This window comes from Ambystoma mexicanum, chromosome 1p, assembly GCF_040938575.1.
Source record: "Ambystoma mexicanum isolate Mex_15411 chromosome 1p, UKY_AmexF1_1, whole genome shotgun sequence".
Classification (NCBI taxonomy): Eukaryota; Metazoa; Chordata; class Amphibia; order Caudata; family Ambystomatidae; genus Ambystoma; species Ambystoma mexicanum.
Window position 1 is genome coordinate 804,436,611 of NC_090921.1, and position 25,569 is coordinate 804,462,179.

The window sequence follows — 25,569 nt, forward strand, 5'->3', positions numbered from 1 at the left end:
GGCTCCCATGGCTGTACCTGAAAATTGGTTGTAATATGTACCATTGTATTCAAAGTAGGAGTGCATTGCAATAAAATCCAAAAGTAACATCAGGAATTCTTTATTCGCTCCTATGGGCCCTGTTTGTAGTAGGAGTTTTTCAACTTCCTTCTGCCCTAAATCGTGTGGAATGCTAGTATAAAGACTAGTCACATCTATTGTAAATAGAATATCATCAGGTGTTAATGTAATCTGGTCCAAGATTTGGAGAAACTGTGCAGTGTCCTTTACATAGATGGATGTTTGCTGTATCAAAGGCTAATGATGCCACTCAGCAGTGAGCTAAAGACTTGGCTGAGACTCTCTCAGGGGCCATCCACCCAAGAACAGGTCAATGGCTGTGTTCGTGCTGGTAGAGAGACTCACAGACCCCCCCTTGGTTTTACACTTCATGTAGTGTCTTGGTTTAGTAAATTTGCTGTCTTGTATTGTTTTGCTCAGTTGCAGCTATTTAGTCATCTCTAAACAAAGGCCACCATAGATAGATTTGCAGGTCCATAGCTGTTGGTGGCTTCTTTGTATGGGTGAGGGGTGCCACGCCTTGAGAGATGTGCATGTTTAGATGTATAAATGTAAATGTATGTCTCACCACAGTGACAGGCAGCACAGTTCACCCAGTTAATTTATTTGCACAGAGAACTGTGCTGCCTCCCTCTAAGTAGGGGTGCATCCCCCTTCTATGAGTTCTACAAAATCCACAGAACGCAATATTGAGAGGCCCATCAGAGAGTAGGAAGTCTGTCTCTTCTGCCTCTCATTGTTATGCTAATACTGTAGGTGCTGACTGACAAGAAAGGAGTCCTCTCCACTCTCAGGAGGGTGGGCCATCCTGTCATGTCTCGGGTGGTGGCAGCATGGTGAGGGTGGGCCAGGAGGTGAGGTAAGTTAAATATTAATGTTTATATATAATGTGTTTGTATGTATGTAAGTAAGCAGGTGTGTATGTATGTGCTTGCATGTGAATGTGTGTATGTTTGAAGGAGTTCTCTGAGTGCTGTATGAATGTGCCCTCGTGTGACTGTGTGTATGTTTATTTGTATGTATGTATGCATATTTGAAGGAGTTGTCTGAGTGCTGTATTAATGTGCATGTGATTGAGAGCAAGCATGTTGTATGTATGTGTGTGAATGGCTAAGTGTGAGATTTATGAGTTTATTTACCTGTCCTGTGTGTAAAGAGGAAGCAGGCCACTACCTTTAGGGGTAGGGTGGCTAATGGTGGCATGGCATTTTAACTGGGCAACAAGGGTAAAGGAAACATAAGTGTTATTGAGTGGCTGGACTGGCCTACCTTGGTTGCGCCAGTCAAGCCATACATTCCTACTGTGGCATGGCATTCTTTTACTGTGCATCAATGGTACAGAAATCATGATCAGTGTTATTATATGGCTAAACTAGCCTGCATTGGTGCAGCCAGTGTAATTATGTTTTATTGGTATGGTATACCGATTCATATTCATATGAAGGGTAAGGCCAGCATCATGAGTGTTATAATGGTGCTAGAATGGCCTTTATTGGTGCAGTCAGATTGGATATACTTTCTTACTGTGTTACAGCATTTTATACTGGCCGTCAAGGAGAAAGCATACATTATAAGTTTTAATACATGGCTGGGCTGACCTACATTGGTGCATCCAATCTGCATATACTTGCTTTCTGTAGCATGCATTTGTTAGTGGTCTGAAGGTAAAGCCAGCATGATGAAAGTTACAATGTTGTTAAACTGGCCTTCATTTGTGTAGCCAGTCTGGGTATACTTTCTTAATGTGGCATGGCATTTTGTGGGCAAGTGTTATTATGTGACTAGACTGGCCTACATTGGTGCAGCCATTCTAGTTATGTTTTCATATTTTGTCATGACATGTATTACTAGTATGAAGGGTAAAGCTAGCATGATGAGTGTTATAATGGTGCCAGACTGGCCTTCATTGGTGCAGCCAGTCTGGATATCCTTTCTTACTTAGTCATGGTACTTTTTACTGGATATTACGGGTAAAGAAAACATGATAAATGTTATTCGCTTACATTGGTGCAGTCAGTCTGTATACATTTTCTTACTATGACATGGCTTTCAGTTACTGGATATCAAGGGTAAAGCTAACACTATGAGTGTCGTTACGTGGCTAGACTGGCCTACTTTGGTGCAGCAGTCTGGCTATATTTTTTTACTGTAGCATGGTACTTGTTTACTGGTACAAACATAAAGCCAGCATTATGAATGTTATAACACTGGTAGACTCTCCTTCATTGGTGCACCCTGTCTGGATACACCTTCTTACTTTGGCAATGGCATTTCTTTCACTGGGCATCATAGGTAAATCAAAGATGATAAGTGTTATTACATGGCTACACTGGCCTACATTAGCCAGTCTGGAATTCTATTTTTTACTGTGGCATGACATTTTTACTGGCAAAAACGAGATTAGTAAGTTCTTAAAAGTCAATACTGGCATATATTGGTGTACACTGCATGGACATGTAGGAGCACAGTCAGCATGAAAATGTTTTTAATACTGGCGTATATTGGGGCAAAGACATCATAAAAATGCATTGGAAAATAATCCTGTGCACTGTTGGTTACTTGCATCCATTGCATGTTTTCATGTGCTACAATTAAAAGACGATTGCAGACTGTGTGTTTTTTTACCATATTTTTCACAGAAATTGTGCTGTACAATGTTCCATTTTAACAATTAACTTATAAAAAATTCTAGCGTTAACAATCCCCTGAACCCGCCTTGATTGGTTCAGGTTCCCTCGCTATGCCTAGTTGTTCCAGCATATTCGAGGCAAACATTAACGCCTCTCAAATTATAAAATTCACCCGCCGCCGGTGATCATAGCTCGTATAAGAATTCCACACCTTTGCATTGGTAAAAGCTGCCTAACGCTCTTAGCCCGCTTGGGTTTATAATTGCCATTTTCTCAACCTGTGATGCTTGTGGCTTCAATGTGACATTTTCGTTGTACAGTGTGTCCAGCCTTTCTTCCCTACTGACACCGAGCACTGCCTCATGCAGTTGAGTTGACCATAAGAGAGTTAGAATGGAGGCATCCAGGGTTTGGACATCACCATTTGTGCACTGGTGAAGATTCATTAATAGTCAGCATTTCTAGTTCCCATATTGGTGTCCGCAGCCTGGCAATAAAGCTATAGGGGTTTACCATTGTGAATATGGAGGGGTGTGTGTTCACACTTGCTTTAGTGTGGGTGGGAGTCATTATATGCATGCTTTGGTACGTACTTTGGTTAACATTGCTTCTCTTTTCTCTCCCCAGCTGTTCAAACTGGTGATGCCACTCGCTGTTTGGCCCCTGTTGTGGCTGGGGTCCTCCTATTGCTCCTGACATTGTCGTTGACCCTTTGTAGGGTTTGCTGGAGCTCTGATAAAGGTACTGCATCTGCAATAAAGGCAATGGCGGAAAGGGTAGGGATGGGATTGGAAAGCAATAACAACAAAGGCCGGCTCTTTTAACTGAAAAGCTGCTGGGTCAAGAAAACAAAATGGAGCACACACATGTCTACTGTTAGGTCACACCCAATGGGAAACAGTAGCATTTTTGTAGAATGTTTGGGAATCTTTCTTTTCTGTATGAAGTGTTTTGCTTTTTTCTAGCTTGTTTTTCACACGTAACATTGGAATTAGTTGCTAATCAGTCCTTGTGTATCCTTTCAGCAAAATCAGTCCTCGGGTATCCGAAAACTCTAAAAAACAAATGAAAAACACATCTTTGCTGAACATGTTAGAGAAGTCTGTCTTCAGAAGGCAAAACTGGATTTAAAGTGTCACAGTTTAGATAGTGCCATTATTTTTGGCATTCTCTTTAGTTCTATAGGTACAAGTTGTACAACTTCTGCTTATGAGTGCTGTTGAGAGATGGTATGAAAGTGATATTTAGTTACATTTTTCTCTTTAATTGGCAGAGTGCGCTGAAAAATGCAAGCATATAACCACAGCAGGCAGCATGAGTATGCATTTGCAATGGGACATGCGAAATTCGATGGGGATAAGAATGACATTGACATGTTCGTGAGGTGATGTGATAGGGGACATGCGTTGCTTTCAGGCCTACTTGAAGTAATTCGAGAAAACGCCAAAGTTTGTCGAATCCAAACCTTTTCGGTTATTCTCTCCCAAAAATCTTGAGCAGGAGTGCTTTAAGATTGAGGGCCGGCCATTCCCCACAGAACCCCCAGACACGTCCCTTTCCCCTGAAGGGTCCCGGCTAGCCCCTGGCAGATGCGTGGGGACATGATATCAAGCAATCATTTCAAGCACGGTAACACATACCGTTTCTCCTGCGATGGCAGCCCACGCTGGAAATAGAAAATAACATTATTTCTAGCTCAAGAGGGCCTCCTGCTACAAGTCGAAAGATACAACCTGATTTCTATCATCAGCCTCTCATATATACTATAGTGGATTATGTATAATTTACAAGGTGCCATATTTTTTAAGTATTGAGCAGAAACGTCAGAATTCAAAATATTGTTTTGACTATGAGGCATTAATCTCCCCATATATCGTATAAAACGTGTTTATGCGATGGTCCTATTGTATTATGTTTTGCTATACAATGCACATAGTTCATTGTATGGTACATAACATTATCTTATTGATATGTACGTCTCATGATAGGAAATACTTTCAGCTCAGTAGCTGCTTGGTTCTGTGTGGCCATTTCGAATGATGTCTCGATTGGCCTGTCGTAGATCTTCGGAGTCTAGTTCGACGCGCTTTGTGGTTTGTTATCTTGTGGTTTGTGTGTGTCCAGCGTAAAGTATGCTGCCCGGGTAATGTTCTATTTCTGTATACAATTTCCACACCATGGTGAGAAAATAAAAGCGGAAGAAGGAAGTCACGTGCTTGCCGTTGCTACGTGCAGTGGTGTGCAGGGTCGGACTGGGACAACAAATAAGCACGGGGAGTAAAAAAAAGCATCCCAAAACCCTACAGAAAGTTGGCCTTTATAAGTAAACATTTGGTAGTAAATAGCACAGCGACATTAATGAAGAGAGCAGCTTATCCCAGATGCTCCGCTGCGCAGGATACGCACCCACCCGCAGGCTGCGATCAGCTCTCTCTAACAGCCATTCCAATCAAGCGGCCATGATGGTTACTCCATGGAACCCCAGGTGACATGACAGCAGCACCATAGCATAAATAACAACTGAGACTATTTCAACAGCGTACACTGTGAACTAAATCAACCATACCCTATAAGGAAAATCACATGTTGGAGGTAAGTCGCAGTGAAACTCTAAAGCAATTTTTGATGCAAACTCTCATCATTAACCATCAAATCTCAGATCCCTTCCTATTCCCGCTCAAGTCAAAAAGGTAGGCATTTATTTGCCTTATCTATCAGAATGCCACTAGAACATGATGGATAGAGTTGAAGTGGCTGCAAATCTACATTATGACATTTCTATAGATATGGGGGCACCGAAAAAGCTCACATGTTGCCTTGAACTTGTGCAGAATAATGTTGCTCCATCATCACTAACTCGCCTTTTGAATCTCCCACTAGCTCGCTTGATCTACCGTGGCTCCCTATTCAGGCACGAATTATGTTAAAACTTGTGGTCAGGCGGATGGAACTCTCCAACATGATAGCCCCAAATCCCTTGATCACAGATTCATGGGAAATCAGCCAGATCGAGTACTCAGGCACTCTACCCAAGCGCAACCAAGAGTGCCAAAGTGTCAACCCAGTCCAACAGGAGGAACATCATTATCTGCCTCACACAGAGCTGGAACCCCCTCCCTTCAGAAACATTTTTATTCTGCAACTTTTTAATCATCTGATCCCTCCTGTTTCAGGAGCTAATGGCCCTGGCACAGACAGTTTACCTATCTAAACTCAGCAGCAGTACTTTAATGCCTACAGGCGTTAAGCATTTTACAAACGATTACAAAAATAAATACATCATAAATAAATAAATAAAAACACAGAATCACACACTTAGTGTAAGTGCTGGGAGTGGTGCCCCGACTGCAGATTAGGCACTTTGCATGCAAGAAAATGGTATCTCACGAGAAAGTGTCTATTCAATTTCAATGTAATAATTTTTAAATATGCAATCGTAATTTCAAATTTCAAAAATAAATTCTCAAGGAAGAGCATAGAGCAAATTGAAACAAGTAGTACTATATAATCACATCAATGAAATTATTTGTAGAAAGGTTATACAAAATGCAACTCTCAATAAAATATATACATAGCCATCATTCATCATACAAATACATTGAATAAAGTGCATCTAATTCACCCTCAACATGTAAACATTGTTCATGTGCAAAAAAGATATGAAATTTTAAATTATGATTGCATATTTAAAAATCGTTACATTGAAAATGAATTTACTCTTTCTCGTGAGACACAGTTTTTTTGTATGTTATGTTGATGGCCCCTTGTGCCTACGATTTATGGGGTATACCCATCTGATAGTTGTTCTGTTTGATTTGGCACTTTACCACATTGTTTTGCACCTCCATTTTCAGAGCAAGGTACAATTATTTGTGAAAAAAATAATGCTATTTTATGACTTGCAGTTAAGTGCATTAATCATCATAAACCAATGTGATAATACAATTGTTTTAAATCATTATGACATCAAGTTACTGAAAAAGATTACGATTGCAAATTTATTTTCCCATTACAAGTGGAAGACTACATGTACCACAATGCAAAGTTATTTTATCCCGAAAGAGCTCTGGATTATACTAAAGTAGCACACAAAAAACTGAAATAAGGCCTCCTGCTTATGATCATTGTTTTGCAAAGGTATCCAGCGGTATGAAATGTGGTGAACTGTATAGATTTGAGAAAGACTGTGGTTTCTTCATATGTACTTCGTGCTTACATTCCATGAACAGCTGTCAGTGGGAAAGTGAAATATGAATACACACCTGGTATGGTATGTTATGTAATTAGGATTTGTATCTCTCACCGCTGACATTTGCATGGTCTCCACACCCTCTGTCACATCTGGAAGAGAGTGGGTGGTTTTGGTTAGTCCAGGAGGAGAGGAACAAAGCAAGATTATGGGGCTTTGTGTTGAAGATGCAGATTAGAAGTACCCTGAGCTTTACATGTGTGAAAGCTTTCTAGTTGCATTGTGTCATGGGATATGTGTCGAGATGGGGAACCTTGTGGTTGTAGTGTGGGTCTGTGTTGGCTGGGGGATGTGTATGTCAGTAAATGTTAGATGTGTAGAGGTGTGTTGTTTGGAGTCTGGAAAGGGGCCTTTTAAGAGTGATGTCCGGATGGCTACTTTGAGTTTGTCCGCAGTGAGTAAGGTGGAGAAATGAAGGGTTAGTCAATAAGGAGAACTTGCAGAACCCGCCTCTTGCCTAGTCGAGTATAAGCGAATGACGCCACTGTTGGTTGCCCTGTGGTGAGGTCCTGAGTTTCTTCATGGTTGTTGTGGGTTACATTCATTTTCCAATTAAAGACGTAGATGCGTTCTCTTAGAGTTTTAGTGGTGCTCGACAGAGTTGTTATATTCTTTCCATTGGTATCCTTTTCACAGTGCAATGAATTGGTTTGGAACTGGGTGGTCTAGAGCCCCTTAGTGTGTGTCTTTGTGTCAGAGTTCGCTAATTCCCATAGATTACGTTATGTTTTAAGAGTTTTCCTGAATTTTATGTAGTCTTGTAATGTATGGATTTCCCTTGGCAGTGTCCTCTGTGTCTTTCTCTGCAGAATCGCCTGGTGCTATTAGCATGTGATTCCTGGATTTTAGGTCGCTAGCTAGTTGATGATTTGAGATTTTGCTTTGGATGAATTCTGGGCCATGCCGAGGGCCTTGTAGTGGGGTCTTGTTTGAATCGTAGCAGGTGTAATAGTCCAAGAGCTGGTGTTATATGTTCCTGCCTGTAGAATTAGAGTAATAGTCTCGCCGCTGTATTTTGGATCCGTTGTGGTTTTTGTGAGGTAGTCCAGGACACCTTATAAATTCTGTTGGCATCATAGATTCTTGAGAGAACCGGAAAAATGATTGCCAACGTGCGGTGAGGTAAAGTGAGATAGGGGTAAAACCGCCTGATTAAGTGCAGATGATAGTTGCCCTTTTGACTATTGCATTGCGTTGCGGTTCCTGTGTGAGGTCGTTGTCCATAAGTATACTGAGATTCTGTACCACTCTAGATGTTTGACTGCAGTTGCCCATTCTAGAAGGCCATGGAAGCGGTGTTCCCGGTGTGGCATGAGGTGAGACAATCAACATTTCTGCTTTGTTTGGGTTGAGGTTTAGGTTGCTAGCCAGCATCCATTCATTTACTTGTGTGACTCAGTTGCTGAGGGTGGTGCTGAAGCTTTTCTCACCCGTCATTTTGAATATGACATGAGTGTCATCCACATAGTTGGAGCAGGTATTTCCTTCATGGAGGGGTCTGCATCTTTTAATTCTGCATATCTTTTGGACTACAACTCCCATCAGCCCCAGTCGGCTTAGTCAATGGTGGGGGATCATGGCAGCCAAAGTCCAAAACATCTGGAGAGCCTCATGTTGCAGACACCTGCCTTAACAGGTCTGGGTTATGGAATGGACTGGATAAGAAATGTCACACGTCACTGTAGTCCAGCCTCCCGCTCAAGCGAAAGCTTGCATAACAGTGTGCCTGGTTATGGAATGGGCATTGCAAGTAGAGACCGGGTCCAGTTCCCAGCCTCTTTCAAGTGTAGCTTTGTTTTCCTCCTGAATGTCTCCCACATGCAAGGGCGGGCAAATGAAAAGAAGGGATTTCCACAGAATGCTTTAAATAGAGGGGCATTAGTCTTATAAAAGATGTGTGAGTCTACGTCCCCTCCTGGGAAAATACAGGTACTCTATGGGGCCTAATTCACAGAAACATTTTATAATGGCAAAACCCCATTGGAAAACGTTCTGTGAATTAGGCCATTTGCGAACAGCAAAGCATAGGGATCGCATGCTATCATCATTCAAGCTAGTGCACTCCCTCCTATTCCATATGGCTTCGACAACCGGGCCATAGGTTACTCACTCCCACTCGACTCTCTCGGCCAGTAGTGCCGGGTCGGGGTTTCACCTACCTGGTGGCGCAAGTTCAAGGCAGCTGCGATCAATAACCATTGGAGGAAATGCTTGGGAGGTGCGTTTGAGGGCAGGGTCAAATTGGGACAAAAAACAGTCCCGAGCACCAAGTAAGTGGGCCACATCCCAAACGACAGTGTGTGACTTTTCATGGCAAATACTTGCGTAGAATCCGAACAACATGTGCAAAATCATGCCTTTGCAGAACTTTAGGTCACAGACGTTAACGTAGCCCACATTGTTCAAGAAAACTGTCCCACACTGGGGTGTCTGGCTGGCGCTGCAGGCGTTGCTCCATTGCCTTTCGGGCCAGTCCAAGCCCGCTGTGGTGCATGTTGCTGGGAAGTTGCTCATGCATTGCAAATCGCACCAGATGAACCATATATATTTCAGGGGCAGCAGCGGGATCTTTGGACTGGCACCTGTCACATGGACATCTTTGTTTTCTCTTTCAGGAGAGCAACGAGATCTGTCTGTGGTACCTGCACGGGACACACAGGTAAGAGGCCTACCCGAGCATACTTTGCACGTGTCGTGTGGCAATAAGGTGTCATGTCTGCAGTACACTTTGGGGGTCATTTTGCACTGAACAGAGTGATATGATATTATATGATATTATATGACATTTATAACGCGTCTATACACAAGTGTTTCAAAATGTAAGGGTACAAGCAAGACATGTTGCTTTTATGCTTCCATTTTGCTCTCCGGCTCATGTTCATGTCCTCCGGCTCATGTTCATGTCCTTCCAACACATAGGAGAGGCAGAACATCGAGTTGGCATCTTCACTTTCCTTCTCGGAAGAGCACCAGGTTTTATGCCCGCATGAGCGTTACCTGCAGGCAGAAAACCAATAGATTCCTATGGGATCCACTTTGCATTCGCACCTGTTAATGAGCAGGCAGATTCCATAGAAATCCATTATTAAAGGTCATCTGCAAAGCGTAATTTGCAAGCAGAGCTGACTTTTTTTTTTTTTGCAAAGGAAAGAGTAAAAGTAAGGAGTAAAGGCGTTTTCATCTCGTTTTACTCTTCACAATTACACTCCACTTTGTAACTGTTAGAATTGCATGCAAGGAATCCAACAGCATGTGAGTGCTAACATTGACGGTCCCCTGAATGCAATCTGCATTTAATTTAAAATGACCCCCTATGTCTGTGCTGGGCTTTCATCCAGCCATCTAATGTGTCTGGGAGTTGTAGTCCAGATTAAAACATTGCCTTTAAGCACCTGATGCCAAGGATTTGTAAAAGGAACCCCCATCAAGTCATCTGTTCGCCCTACCTTTCTCCTCTCTTTCATTCTATTTTCCACCCCCACCTTAGAGGAAACAGCACCCCTTTGGCGACTTCTTCAGGGGCACCATCTCTGGTGTCCTCCTTTCCCACCAGCCCTGCTAATCGGTCCGGGGGACTACAACATCCATACCTTCATGCACATGCAGTAGACACCAAAGAGGAGCTCAGCACACCTTTGCAAAGACAAGCTGGACACGTATGGGATTGTGTGCCATGGGTTTACGGGATTATTGGGAAGAGCTGTGGGAATTAATGCATTTGTGAATTGGGGTTAACACTGGCATTTCTTTGCACTGCTTGATCCTCCATAAAGGAATATATAGTATTATTCTAATGTTCTCATCCATTCTCTCTGCTCAATCTTAATTGTGTTGTTGTGCTGTAAGCAACCATCCTGATTTCTTAAAACGCATTACTAGTACTCTGCAACTTTCAGGCTTAGCACAGGCATTAGGATGCTAAAATTTGTAATTCAATATATGGTTACAAATGAGGGATATAATAACACTTAAAATAATGGAATCAGCCAAAAAGACAGAGATTAAAAGTCTGAATGGGAGATTTGGTCGACTTTCGGACATTTGAAAATACAGAACGGCTGAAAAGCTCGACCAAATCCCCCATTCGGTGGCAGGGGGTGTACTATATTGTGAGTGGAGGTTGCGGGGGGGTCCCCCGCAGCCAGTCCTGAAAAAAACCCAAGAAAAAAGGAAAGGACCTTGCGGCACCAGTTCCCGACCACGGAAGTGAAAGGGAACAGGCATTGCAGGGACACAGTGAGTCGGCAGTAAGTTAAATAGGGGTTTGGGGGTGTAGGTGGGGCGGGGGACAAGTCAAAAATGTTCATGGGAGAAAAGACCAAAAGTTATTTCGGAAAAATAATCTTCGGTCTTTTCTCCCTCGAACATTTCCATTTTAGGCTTTCAACCCTGATCCAAAGGAATGACCATAATCATAACTAACATATGTAATCTGTACCCATGTCAAAGCTGGAACAGGCCACTTCAGGATTTTATGTATTTATTGATGATTTACCAGGTGCTAGCTGCAAACGTAGATACTTTGTAGTAACCAATGACTTTATAACGTCCATCCTTCCAACTTCGGCTTGCTAATTTCATACAGCCAGTGTTTTATTTTTTCATGTTCAAATTTGTTTATTGGGAACACAGAAACTGAAAAAGTAACAAACCCAAGTCAGATTAGATTGACAATTGGATATACCAATGTAATGCTCAAACAGGTCACATGAAATCCCATGGAGGAGCCCATTAGTACTCACATATTAGGAAATGGGGTTGTCGATGTTGCACAGAAACGAACAACAAAAGAGAGTGGGGGGGGGCAGTTATGAGTGGTTTCAATGAGCCCTAGGACACGTAGTTCAATCTTGCCCTGGATAAGCCAGAGCCAGCTATTGGCCATCCTTGCTCTGATGGGGTCTGGGCTGTGGCCCATTCAGGCACATTACTCAAGGGGGTTAAAGAAGGCCATGCAAAGCTGATTATCATAATCATAGCAATGATAAACGGTGTTGAAATGCTGATTATGTACCAAGTCCAAGCCTGACAGTCTGATACTTGGATATACCCTTTTAACACTCAAACAGATCACATGAAATCATTGCACCCTACAAAGGACACTGTCCTCACTGCAGGAATGCAGAAGACATGTTGCATAACTGTAGCAGCCATGGAGTGAACCCAACCATTTTCCCCTGTATATGAACAGAGAAACACATGACCGTGTGCATGCTTATTGTACAAAGGGGACCAGTGAATGGGAGGTGGGAACTTGGGAAGATTCAGACGCAAACACAAGCATCACAACCACCAAGGAACAATAACATGTAGCGTAACGAGGGAGCTATCAAGTGGTTCCATACAGTGAATGCCTCAAGTTAAGACATTGTGGAAAGAAAGGTGGGGGGGGGGGGGGTTCTGTTTGTTGAGGCAGAAAATTGGAAAAGCTAGGTAATATTCAAATGTCCTCCAGGGCACATCACATTTCTGGATCCAATCTAAACCACTGAAGAGCAATTTCTCTACCCCAAAGAGGTGAGGCTGTTCAGTTGCTTCTAGCAAGATGTGATGGTCACAAAGCCAACCCGATCAATTTAGGCAAGAGACAACAAGTTGCAATGTGAGGGTCAAGGCACTGTCCTGAGTCACCATAATTGCAGGGGCAAAGGAAGGGTGACCTCTGCCCGCATGCATCTCTTCCAACATATGCAATATCCGCATTCATTTAACTTAGGGCATCAAACAGCAAGAGACTTAATATTCCTCTGCAGTCAACGCATTATCACCAGCTGCCAGTTTCCGTGAGGTCTGCCCATCACATGAGCAGCGTGGTCCAAAGAATTGTATTTGTGTCGTTCCCGCCACACCGAGCAAGGATTAACTCCTTTTCCACATCGCTTCACACATCCAGGAACACACGTTTCTTCTTTCCAAACCGACACGCATATATTTAGTTAGGTAGACCTCTCTTCCATTATTGTCCTGTAGAGTTTTGCCGCAGTCCCATTCTTTCGCTGTAGGGTTATCCGAGTGAGTATGTGGGGTTACTTCTTCTATAGCACACACTGCGATATAAATCATTAATTCATGCTTGTCATAACTACAGAGGAGAACCAGAGCATTCTAAATGTGACTTTGTTTAAAGGGGAGGGTTTTGAGGAGTGTTGTGAAAGGCATATTGTGATGAAATGACCTGCTCCGCTAGAGTTTAAGGATGAGTAGTGTCTAAACCGCCTACTCAGCCCCCAAATCTCTACAAACAGTGATCCCAATCATGAAGGTAAAATAGACACAGCTTTTTGTGTTAACGTGGGGCCGAGGGAAGGCTATAATGTCAGAAGGGGTGTAACTGTGACCCAGTAACAACCCGAACAGCAAAGTACAACAGTCCAAAATAAAAGGAATGTCCTATCAAGCTTCTATAAAAATATATACACTTTAATTAAGTGCAACAATGTACAAATAAATATTAAAACACTATATATATAAACCCCACCCCTGAAGAGAGAATATAGAACATGCACAAAATAGAAAGCTGTAGCACTCTGGGTAATGCAACAAGGGTTAAAAGTTAATCAGCAACCACAATGAATTTAAAAGGCCATTTCTTCCAGTAGAAAAAGGAGCAAAAGGACTTAGCCAGTCTTTAGGGCCCCAAAATGTGGGCCAGAGGGACAGGGTCAGTTCAGAAAATCCCTTAGTCCAATGTTTGGTTATCAACAGTGTCGAGTCGAACTTTGAGTGGTTGTGTCTGTGGGTTGAATCAGTGTCGAGTCGCATTGGCCCAGGCAGCAAGTCAGCTTTGAGTCAGGTTGAGCATGTGCTCCATGCAATTCCAAAGCAGTATCAGGCAGTACGGGTCGAAGCGACCACCAGCAGCAGTCCGACAACGGAGCGTCTTTCAAGACCGCTGGTTGGGTCGATGTGTGATGTGATGATCCATCGGTTCGAGTCAATCTGCGATGCAAAGTCCTAGTGGTTTGATGCTGTGTTGCATGATACGGCTTTAAAGCAGATGTCTATAGAAGAAAACCTAAAGGTAGGATGGCATGATCTGTGAGTGAGGCAGGGGGGAGCTTTGAATTGTATTCCGTGATATATGGCGAGCCATTGAAGAGGTGTAAATGTAGCTAAATGGTACAAGCGATCTAGGAGGCAAAGAATTCTAGTATCACACTTTGAAGAAACAGATAGCTGTTACGCTACTTGGTAGTCTGAGCTATAGTTCATTACATTAATTCAGTCAGGACAGAGGTGGCATAGTGACAGAATCCATTTCCTGGAAGTTTGGGAGCGGTACAACATTGTTCACGGAGAGAAGATTCAAGATTAACGTTTGCTTAGACTGTTATGCAGTGGAGTAACTTTGCTGAAAATGTTGGGGGGACATGACATCTAAAGGAAAGGGGCCCTTGCCAAATGAGGGGGACTAAATGGTGTGCAACCGAAAGTTGGGGGGGACAAACCCCCTTCTACCCTCTAAAATTGCGCCCATGCTATTATGGAGTGAGCATGGGTAGGGTGTGGGCTTTGGGTTGCAGGCCAAACAGTGAGTATGGAATTTTTTTGGAGGTAAATTATTTCATATATGTAATTAGTACCCCGGCGAGAGACAATCAGAATGCAACAAGCATTCTGATTGGCTCTCGCCAGGTCCCTACCTGGCCGGGAATCCCTCCGTCGGGATTCCAAGCCCTTTGTCCCCGGCGGGGGGCGTGGCAGCCCCTCAGCCAATGAGGAGGCTCGAAGCGGGGCCATCCCCGCTCCGAGCCTTCCCGCGGCTGAGAGGCTGCCTTCGCCCCCCCGCCGGGGACTCGGGTAAGTCTTTTTTTTTTTTCACTCCCCTATCTGCAACCCGCCCCCCAATTTACCTTCTAGATCCTGCATTCCCAGCAGGGGACGAGGGAAGCCTCCAGCAGTGTGGAGACTCGGAGCGGGGCCATCCCTGCTCTGCGCCTCCACACGGCTGGGGGCTTCCCTCGTCCCCTGCCGGGGACGCAGGTACTTTTATTTTTTCCTTTTTCCCCCATCCCACTGCCCGCCCTCCCAACCCCAATTACCTTTCTTTTTATCCTTTTTCGGGAGCGGACGCGCTGGGAACACTCGTGTTTCCAGCGCGTCCGCTCCCGATGGCCGCCATGGAAAGGGAAAACGGACTCCGTTTTCCCTTTCCATGGCGGTGGCCATTTTCTTGGTCGTTTTTTTTTTCTGTCCCAAAACGCTGCAGCGTTGAAACGCCACAGCGTTTCGGGACAGAAAAAAATTGCTTTTAGTACCCCGATCACGCAAATTTTGCGGGCCGGGATACTAATAGCAATAGAACCCTTGCGGCGGGGGCATTACCGACTCTGGTAATGCCCCGGGGCCTTCGGTAATGCCCCCGCCGCTCGGGTTCTATTGCTTAAGTAATATATGTATACCTGGAGCCAATCATAGCTATAATTAGCCTTACAGATATAACTAATGACAATATTGCATATATCATGGCCAAAACAATTGTTTCCAAAGCGTCATTACATTTCTGATTAATACAGAGAAACCCGAACCATACAACTTGCTTTCAACCATGAGAGCAACATGAGGCTATTTGCAGTACAAAGGTGCACATTAAATAGCCACTTCCATCGTGGGCTTCCTCTCCCTTCGAAACATGATTCATCTTGATTGACTTCAGTAGCATCACCACATGCTTTTCTGTATTTCCCATCCCAACCATGTAAAAGCAGTGCACCACATGCTGAAGGTTGAGGTGAGGGGGCGAGGAATATGCAGTGTGAATTGTGAATTTATAGTGAAGATACTACTGCATTGCTTGTCATATTTAGCTATGAATACATTCATTTATATGTTTCAATTGCTCCTGTTTTTCACACCATTTCAATTACTTTCACGCACAGGGTGGCATCGTCTACGCGCAACTTGATTTTGACACTAAGAAAGTTCAGCGAAAGAAACATTGGCGAGAGATCGGTGGCAGGAAGATATGACTTTGCATATCGTCCTCTGCATTGTGTTGATGCATTGACCTCCTCCTGCAAGAAGACAGATATGACATCATAAATATCCTGAGCCATTAGGATGTCCTATAACTTCAGTCAACTTGTGTTGCTACATGATGTGAGCATGGGCAACAGGGACATGTATATAGCAATGTCCAATACAAAGATTAGAGACAGTAATCGATCTCTGCCCTCGTGCCTAGAAAATGTAAGTCAAATGCACAAGTTAAATGTGTGCTACACATACACCTTGTGTTATGTAGCCATGTATTGCCTATTTGAACAATGGTGTGAGATTTTGTTTTCATATTGCACTGGAGTTTCATTACGATTTCTGTTTTAATCGCTGAAATGTAATCCCACCACCACATTGATTTATGCTCTGCATACATTGGAATATTCCCTGCATTTCCTTTAGAAATAAAAAGCAATTGTAACCTGTTCCTGGGCTGTTTACCAACCTAAAATACATGTCCAAATTGAAAGCAAAGTCTGAAGACCAGCTTCTTTCCCGCGTTATGATGTAATGTCAACAACCTGTCCCTCTACAGCCTTCACAGTGCATGCAAATGTCACAGCGGCCATTTTACCTAAAGGGGAAATGTCATTGATGTGACAGGCTCCATTTGAACTTCTATGTAAAGGTGTCCTTCCCCATATAATGCGGATACGTTCCACCAGTTAGTGGAAAGGCTGACGCCTAGGTGGTTGGACAGTGTAAAGGCCGCCTGCAGTGGACAGTTGCGGGATACATTTACAGTGGATTCCTATAGAACAAACATACTTTTGCCAGGATACCGGCTGGTGTTAAACCGTTTGTTGTTTTGTCATATGTATGGTTAAAGAAGGTGTTAAGAAATGAGTTTATCTGTCATCCCTGTCTTAACAACCTTTTTAAAAGATATTTGGGATTTTCGTTTTATTGTAAAGCATAGTGTGAGCGAAGAACTGACAAACCATGTCCATCATGCTTCCTTGCGCTCCTCTGCAACAAAACAACACATGGTTTAACGTCAACATGTATTATCATACATGTGTCACACCAGGGGAACCCTAAGGAACCCGACGGACCTTTACACCTGGTGAAAGCAGGCAGATTCCATAAGAATGAATAGTAAGTCATTTACACTTTTCACCAAACACAGTGGAAAAGGGAAGGTATAAAGGTGATTTTGCCTGTGTTTTGCACTTCAATATTCCACTACATTATAGAAAAGTTGAACATTTCATGCAGGGGTCCTTTCGCACAAAAGTGCAAAGGGGCCTGGTCTCCACCCCCACAGTGTGTCTATTCAGGGACCCCATTACAAGTAAAAAAACATGAACTCCTGTCTTTTTAGCTTCTTTAATGATTTCTGTCCAACTTCGCTATGGCTAAAATGCACAGACATTCTAAACTCTTCTGACGATTTTTCCTATACCTGGACTCTGGTCCCCAAAGGGCATTGAACCTAGAGCGCGTTGGGACCATACCAATGCCGAAAGGCGCTATACAGGTGATAATGATGCTGACGATTTGTGGGGCTCAGGCTCGAGCTAAAGCTGAGAGTCTCAGGGCAATTTAAAAAGGCTGAGCTAGGGAAACAAATGGTTTTCCATGCATATCATTTTAAACTGCACCGAGAAATTCGACCACAAACTTACATTTATATTTATTGCAAACACAGGAGAGTGGCAGGGTCTTTTCTTAGGAACATATATGGTGGATCGGGTGCGTGTTGCGGGTAAGTGGCCGCCAGGCTCTCTTTTCAATAAGGAAATGCACTGTTCATTAAAAAATAGTATGAATTAAAAAGTGCAGACTTAGAGCCCTAGGCAACTCTTCTATTAGGTGGCTGAAAGCATACTTTTTTTGTATTTTTTTTAGATTTAATTTGATTTAGTTGATACACAACTTTTCAAATGTTTACAGAAACTACATAACAAATGCACAACAAAAGATAATAACACCAAGATAAAATATCACTAAAATACCAAGGTTACAAGAGATGCACAAGTATAACAGGCCAATTTACATTTCACATGCCTTTGGGTAATTTTTTTTTAAAACAGTACAAAACAGACAAAACTCTTGTCACCTGCCAGTCGGGCCCTAAGACAAAATCAGGGAAGAATCCACACTCTTCAAAATGTTGGTTTAGGCCTGCAGACCCAGCAGGGTACAGGGGTGGCAATTTCTTTGGCCTACTAAATGCCAACCCTATGTATCCTAAAGTGGGTCAACAACGCTGGGGAGAACCATTCTCAGATATTGAACTATTGCGATCTGTACTCTTTCTCTTGGAGTTGAGAACATAATTTGCCATGTATGTCCTGAAGTATAAGTATGGAAGGCAATCGTATTCTGAAAGCATCGTTCACGCACCAACGTTAAGGATGGGCAGTCTACTAACAAATGTTGCAGTGTTTCTTTTTGCTGTACATCTAAACAGTATCTACAGTAGTTTTGTTCGGGAGTGATGAGTTTGCGGCTAGATAATACATCACGCGTACCCCATAAATTCAATCTAAACCTTTGGAACCCCGATTGAATTACCGGAGATGAGCATTTCACCAGGTACGTTGCCATAATTCCATAAGGCTTCAGGCCAAACGTCCAAACATTAAAATCTTTATGCAGCGAGCACTTAGATAGTGACCCCTCCCAGTCGGCGCAATAGGTCTTTGCTTTTGCGCGGTCTGGATTCTGGAGCAACAGCTCCAGGGTTACATTTGCATCCATCATGTGGGTCAATACACACTTCACACATTTCACTGGATATGAATTGCGTGATTTTAACAAGGCACAGGTCAAAACTTCCAAGATGGTACCACTATTTAAACCTAAAAGGCACTTACGTAGCAGGGCACATTGTCTCCACCTTGCCTGTGCATTCAGAGACACCAACCCCAGTTCGTAGCGTACCATTGCAGTCGGGGTTGCTTTAGGTAAGCCTAGGATCTCCTTCCAATACTTGGCTTCTAAGGCCTCCCATTGACAAGTTTTGTCTAGCACCATGCTCTCAACACCACACAACAAAATCGGGACCACTTTCATTTTGTAGAAATCTACTGCATGTTTCAGGGATAATTTATCAAATTTTTTAATTAAAATGTTTGACTGTGAGGTCAATTGGGGTAATTTACTTTTGGGGTGTAGCTGCCCTGTAAGGCAGTGTTCATTTTGTAGCTAATGCAAACATTGAAATGTTCCTCCCACATGGGAAAACTAAATAAACTGGTATGTAACATGACACATAGTTGGGAATGGGCCTGAGTAATTCCTTAGTAATTCCAAGCTGGACTGCAGTAATTCAGTGATCTGTATGCACAGTGACCTAATTCTCACACGTGGAACCCTAAACCTGTGCCATTTCAGCCACAAACAGTTCTCAGTGTTGACTCTTTCACTGCTACATTTCTTCAGCTATTGCAAGTGGACCTCTGTCAGTGTCTGACAACATTACATCTTCCGAAGTCCGGCTTCAAACAGGCATTCTGCTGAGCTTTGGCTAAAATTCATATATTCAGTTCCAGCCACCCACAGTTATCTTTATCTATAAAAAGCTTAAAATGACAAGTGTTTTTCTGCTTTTGTAAAGCCACGTCTGATGCTAGTACACAAGTGAATATAGCTCAAACATATGTTGTGTTCTGCTGAAAAAAATGCTAACTCCTTCTGAGATATTCTAGCCACTAATTGCTCAGTTTTATCAATTGACATACATCTTCATTTAATAACCACAAAAACAACATAGTATTTCAAAGTGTCAGCTTGTATGTATTTCAATTCTTAGTAGAGGTCTATTTAGGTTAACCAAACTTGCTTGATAATAACATGAAAACACATGTGCTCAAATTCATTTATCAAATCAATTAAAGGTAATTCTTTTTGCACTGCAAAGTGTAAGCATTCATGCATACAGATAAGAAAAAGAGTATGTTTGTCTCCAGATTTAAAAATGAATGATTTTAGCAAAGGGACCTCTTTCTTTTGTTTTGCCTACTTGCATGTCCCACCTGCCACACAAAAATCCATCAGCAAGTGCTCTTTCACACCTCTCCTTAAGTGTCCTTTTCAGTCTATGTCAACCATAACAAATGATGTGTATTTAAATGTAGGGCAACATATTCTTTTGTATCAACCTTCTGTCACCGGGACCGACTCCCAAATCTCAACCTATTTTCCATATGATGGATTTGCACTTCTACTGCAGCAAGGGATTTTCCCATCAGCTTTGGCAATAGGCAAGTCACTTCCAGCCTCTGTACCCTGCCAGCTGAACTATGGTATCTTCTGTTGATGCCATACAGGGAATGTGTCATTTGTCACCCCACTCAATAATATACATCCGAGGGGAACATGTTAAAGGGGTGTTGCTTTCTCATCCTTTGTGGATTGCAGGCGACGTCATGTCAAGACATAGTTGCATAGGCCATTATGTGTGATCACAAGTAAAGCATGCACATTGTCATCTTATAAGCTATTGCCGTGAAAGCTGTGCCTATGTGGGGGCTATACCCAGAGGGGCCTGAAGCTAAAGTAGTTGGCCCGCTGCAGTGACATTAACATCTGTAAATGCCCACACAGTGCTGCAGAGTGGGCATTTACAGATTCTGGGTGGGCCTTGCCTGCTCAGGCCCTACCCTGCCTACGCCTCTGGCTATGGCGCATTCTTTGTACATGAGCTCTTGACGGTTTCATAACATTTTCTCCATGCTGTTCCTCCCATCGCTAGGAATAGACAATCATGTTATTGTAATAGCAAAATCTATTTTACAACGTGGTGTCTAGTTTATGTAAATGCATAATTATGTTACACTATTATAGTGATTTAGACATTTCTTTCGCCGTTTAAATGATATAGATACATGACACTAGAACAGTGCCAGAAAACAATCTCACACCCTCTCTGCTCTTGCTGCACTCTCCTATCTGTATGCTTGCGATATTAATTTTCTTTAATGCTAAATAAGCTTACTATAAATCTCGTATTTCTACTCTTCATCTCATCTTTGTCACTTATTTTCTTTTTTAATAATGTTAGGATAAACTCCCAGGTAGTGTAACGCTCACATTGTATCCACAGGGACGCCACCCGACTTGGCTGGATCGCTTCTGAGTTGGATTGACCTTCCCCGGGGACTCGCGCTGCCATGGGTCTATTCTGGAAGAAAGGAGTTCAGTTTTAGCCACAATCACGTTCTCTCGTGGCCCGCCTCCCAAGTGTTCCCCTAGCAACCCCCTTAGACCCTTCCTCACCCTGTATTTCGATTAGGTGCACTCCCCGTCCTGCTGTTCTATGCAGGGGCGCATTGTGGCTGGGCACCTTACGGACAAGTTACTTCACTGGTGTGGACCCGGGAGTCCAGTCCGGCTGCGACTCCACTCTTGAGTTAAGTCTTTAGTTCTTAAAAGTATGTGTGATAAAAGTGGACTGTGATGAAGTATTGTGATGAAAGAGAAGGACTGTGATGAATGGGAAGGACTGTAGGGAAGCACTGTGACCAAAGGAAATAACTATTATTTAAAATAGACTGTGATAAAGGAGAAGCACTGTGATGGAGAAGAGCTGTGATGAAGGTCTAATAAAGGAGAATAGCTGCAATGAATTAGAAGGACTCTAACAAAGTATAAGGACTGTAATGAATGGCTGATCAAGGAGAATGGCTATGAGAAAGGATAAGGACTGTGATAAAGCAGAAGGACTATGATGAAGCAGATGGACTGTGACAAAAGAGACAGACTATGATTAAAAAAGACTGTGATAAAGGAAAAGCACTGTGAAAACTCTATGAAGAAGAAGAAGGATTCAAATGATTTTGTCAAAGCATAAGGACTATGATGAAAGAGTACAGTCATGAAGGATAACAAAGGAATCTGATACAGAACTGGAAGAAATGAGAAGGAGCATAGTTAAGGAGAAGAACTGGCAAAAGAAAAGGACTATAACTTGGAGGATGTCTGTGATGAAATACTGTGATGAAGATGGGCTGTGCTGAAGAAGGAGTTTGATGAATGAGGAGGAATGTGATGAAAGACTGTAATGAATTACTATGATGAAGGTCAAGGACTCTGATAAAGGAGAAGGCTATGACAAAAGGAAAGGACTGTAATGAACGTTTATGGTGAAGGAAGAGAGCCATGATGAAGGATTGCAATGACGGATAGTGGTGGTGATAAAGGACTGTGATGAAGGAGAAATACTATGATGAATGAAAAGGACTGTTATGACAGAGAAGAAATGACATTGAAGATGGACTGTGAAAAAGGGGAAAGACTGTGATGAAAGAGAAGGACTGTGATGAAGAAGGACTATGATGATTGACGACTATGACTAAGGAGGGCTGTAATGAAGGAGTACTGTGCCTTAGGAGGACTGCGAGGAATGTGGACTGTGGCAGAGCACTGTGATGAAAGAGGACCAATGAAAAGAACTATGCTGGACGATGGTGATTAAGGAGAAATACTGTGACAAAGCAGAGGCATGGTAATGAAGGAGGAGGACTATGATGAAGTAGAAGAACTATGACTATTTAAGGAGGACTGTAACAAAGCAGAAGAATGGTGATAATGGGTAAGGACTTTGTAGAAGGAGAAGAACTATGACTAAAGAGGAAGGCAGTAACAAAGAACTCTGGTGAAGGACCATTATGAAGGAGATGGATTGGGATGGACTGTAATGAACGATTAGAAGGAGTATATCAAAACATAAGGAATGATAAATGAAGTCTGTGATGTATGATAAGGAAGGAGTAGTTCACAGGACTGTAACAAAGAAGAAGGACTGTGGTTAAAAAGAAGGACTGGCAAGGGAAAAGGATTATAACATGGAAAATGACCTTGTTGAGGTAATATGATGAAGATGGACTGTGAATAATGAAGAGGACTATGATGAAAGACAGTGATAAAGGACTATGGTGAACGACTAGGACTGTGATAAAGAGAAAGACTGCCGAAGGACAGTGAAAAGCTATGACAAAACAAAAGGGTCATGATGAATTGTTAGGACTATGATGAATCAACAGGACTTTGAGAAAAGGATGTGATGAAAGACTATGATAAGAATGGTTCTGCAACAAAGAAGAATGACTGGGGTGAAGGAGGAAGGAAAATGACTGTGACAAAGGAGAATGCTATGTCAATAGGGAAGAACTTTGATCAAAGATTATGATGGAGGAAAAGAACCGTGATGAAGGACTGTGATGAACGAGAGTGATGGTGATGAAGGACTGTGATGAAGGTGAAGGACTATGATGAAGGTGTAAGACTATGGTGAATGTAAAGGACTGTGATGACAGAGAAGGACTGACATTGAAGATGGACTGTGAAAAAGGTTAAGGACTGCGATGAAGAAGAAGGACTCTGATGAAGGAGAAGAACTATGATGATGATGACTGTGACAAAGGAGCACTGTAATGAAGTAGGACTGTGCTTTTGGAGGGCTGTGAGGAACGATGACTGTGGCGAAGTACTGCGATGAAGGAGGACTGATGAAAAAGAACTGCCATGGAGGATGATGATTAAGAAAGTATGTGCCAAGCAGAAGGATGGTGACGAAGGAGAAGAACTATTAATAAAGAGGAATACTATGACAAAAGAGAAGGGCTACAATGGAGGATTGTGATGAAAGAGAATTACTGTAAAGAAGGACTATGACAATGGAGACGGTCAGTAATGATGAGGAAGGACTGTGATGAATAAGTCAGACTGTGAAAACAGGCGGTGATGAAGGAAGTTTCTGCATCTCAGGGATGTGAGGAAAGAGAAGGTCTATAATGAAGGACAGCCGTGAAGGATAAGGCCTGTGAAAATGGGCTGTGATGAAGCAAATAACTATAGTGAAGGATAAAGAGTATGGAGAAGGAGAAACAGTACGATGAAGGAGGAGGACCATAATAGAGGTACAAGACGGTGGCTTAGGAAAAAGACTATGACAAAAGAAAAGGACAGTGATGAAGGAGAAATGAATGACAATGGAAAATGACTAAGAGCAAGGACTAAGTATGCTAACATGAAAATACTGTGATGTATGAGAAGGACTGTGACAAAAGAAGACTCTGGCGAAGCAGGACATTGACAAAAGTAATTAAAGATGACAGCAATGTTGGAGGATCATGAGGAATCAGATGGGGGAATGTGATGAAAAAGGACTTTGATGGCATATTGTGATTAAGGAGGAGGGCTGTGACAAAGCAGAAGAATTGTGATAACGAGGAAGGACTTTGGCTAAAGAGGAAGGCTATGACAAAGTACTGTGATGAAGGAGACAGATTGTGATGGACTATGATGAAGGATGACTGTAATGAAGGACTGTGATGAAGGAGAAGTGCTGTGATGAAGGAGAAGGGCTGTGTAAAAGTACTTTGATGAAGAGGAGGGACTGTGATGTGGGACTGTGATGAAGGAGAACTGTGATGAAGGAGAAGAACTAATGAAGTAATATGACAATGGAGAAGGAATGCAATGAAAGGGATGGACTAATAAAGGACTGTGATGAAGGACTGCCTTTGATGAAGAATGCCAGTGGTGAAGGACTTTGATGAAAGAGAAGGATTGTGATGAAGGAAATGGACTGTGATGAAGGAGGACTGTGATGAAGAGGAAGGACTGAAAAGGGAGAAGTGCAAGGACTGTGGAAAAGGAGAAGGGGTTTGACTAGAGACTATGGCAACAGAGAGAGACTATGATGAAAGTCTTTGATGAAGGAGAAGGACTCTGATGAAAGCAAAGAACTGATAAATGAGAAAAACACAGAATGTGCCAAAAGAGAACGAATGTGATCAATGACTATGACAAAGGAAAACTAATATTATGAATCACTGTGAAGAGAAGGATTGTGAAGTAGGAGAAGGATTGTGATGAAGGGTTGGTGAAGGAGGAGTCTGATTAAAAACTGACATGGGAGAAGGACTGCAATGAAGAAGGAATGCAATGAAGGAAATTTACAGGCATATGACAAGGACTATGACAGATGAGTACTGAGATGAAAGAGAAGAACTCTGAAGAAGAACAATGATAAATGAGAAGGACTGTGATGAAGAGGAAGGACTGTGATGAATCAAAGGGACTATGATGATGGATGATTCTACAGTGAAGAAGGTCTGTGATGAAGGAGGAATATGAAGAAGGCGAAGGATTGTGATGGCGAAGGACTATTAAAAGGGCTGTGATTAAGGCTTGTGATGAAACAAAAGGACTATGGTAAAGGACTGTTTTTGAAGAAAAGGAGTATGAGGAATCACTCTGAACAAGCAGAGGACTCGGATGAAGGAGAAGTTCTATGATGGACAAGAATAACTATAATGAAGAAACAACATTATGACTCAGATGACATTTCTTTTTTAAAATAAAATGACTGTGATGAAGGAGAAGAACTGACAATCCAGTACTGTGATGAAGGAGTAGGATTGTAAAAATTGGAGAAGGTCTGTGATCAAAGAGAAGGACTGTGATTAAGGAGAAGTACGAGCCAAAAGAGAAGACATCTTGAAGGGGCCCCTGAGGGACCCTCGGATGTGGAAACAAGGCACAATCACCACACATGAATGGATACGCCAGACACGAGGTTCTGTTCCCAAAATCTAGGGTTTATTGCAATACAAAATAGTCCCAGTTGGCCAAATGGTCCCACGCCACGCGATGTTTGTCTAACAGACCTTGGGGGAC

General features: G+C 42.6%; 1 protein-coding gene across 1 annotated transcript in view; it reads left to right on the forward strand.

The window, feature by feature from the left end:
• The window catches only part of LOC138565087 (uncharacterized), a 110,780-nt gene extending 94,419 nt beyond the window's left edge, over positions 1 to 16,361 (forward strand). The window contains exons 4-6 of the mRNA XM_069642957.1: positions 3,318 to 3,431; positions 9,555 to 9,598; positions 15,819 to 16,361. Coding sequence (XP_069499058.1) covers positions 3,318 to 3,431; positions 9,555 to 9,598; positions 15,819 to 15,908 — 248 coding nt within the window. The 3' untranslated portion in view covers positions 15,909 to 16,361. The remainder of the gene's footprint in view (positions 1 to 3,317; positions 3,432 to 9,554; positions 9,599 to 15,818) is intronic.
• Positions 16,362 to 25,569: the final 9,208 nt, after the last annotated feature.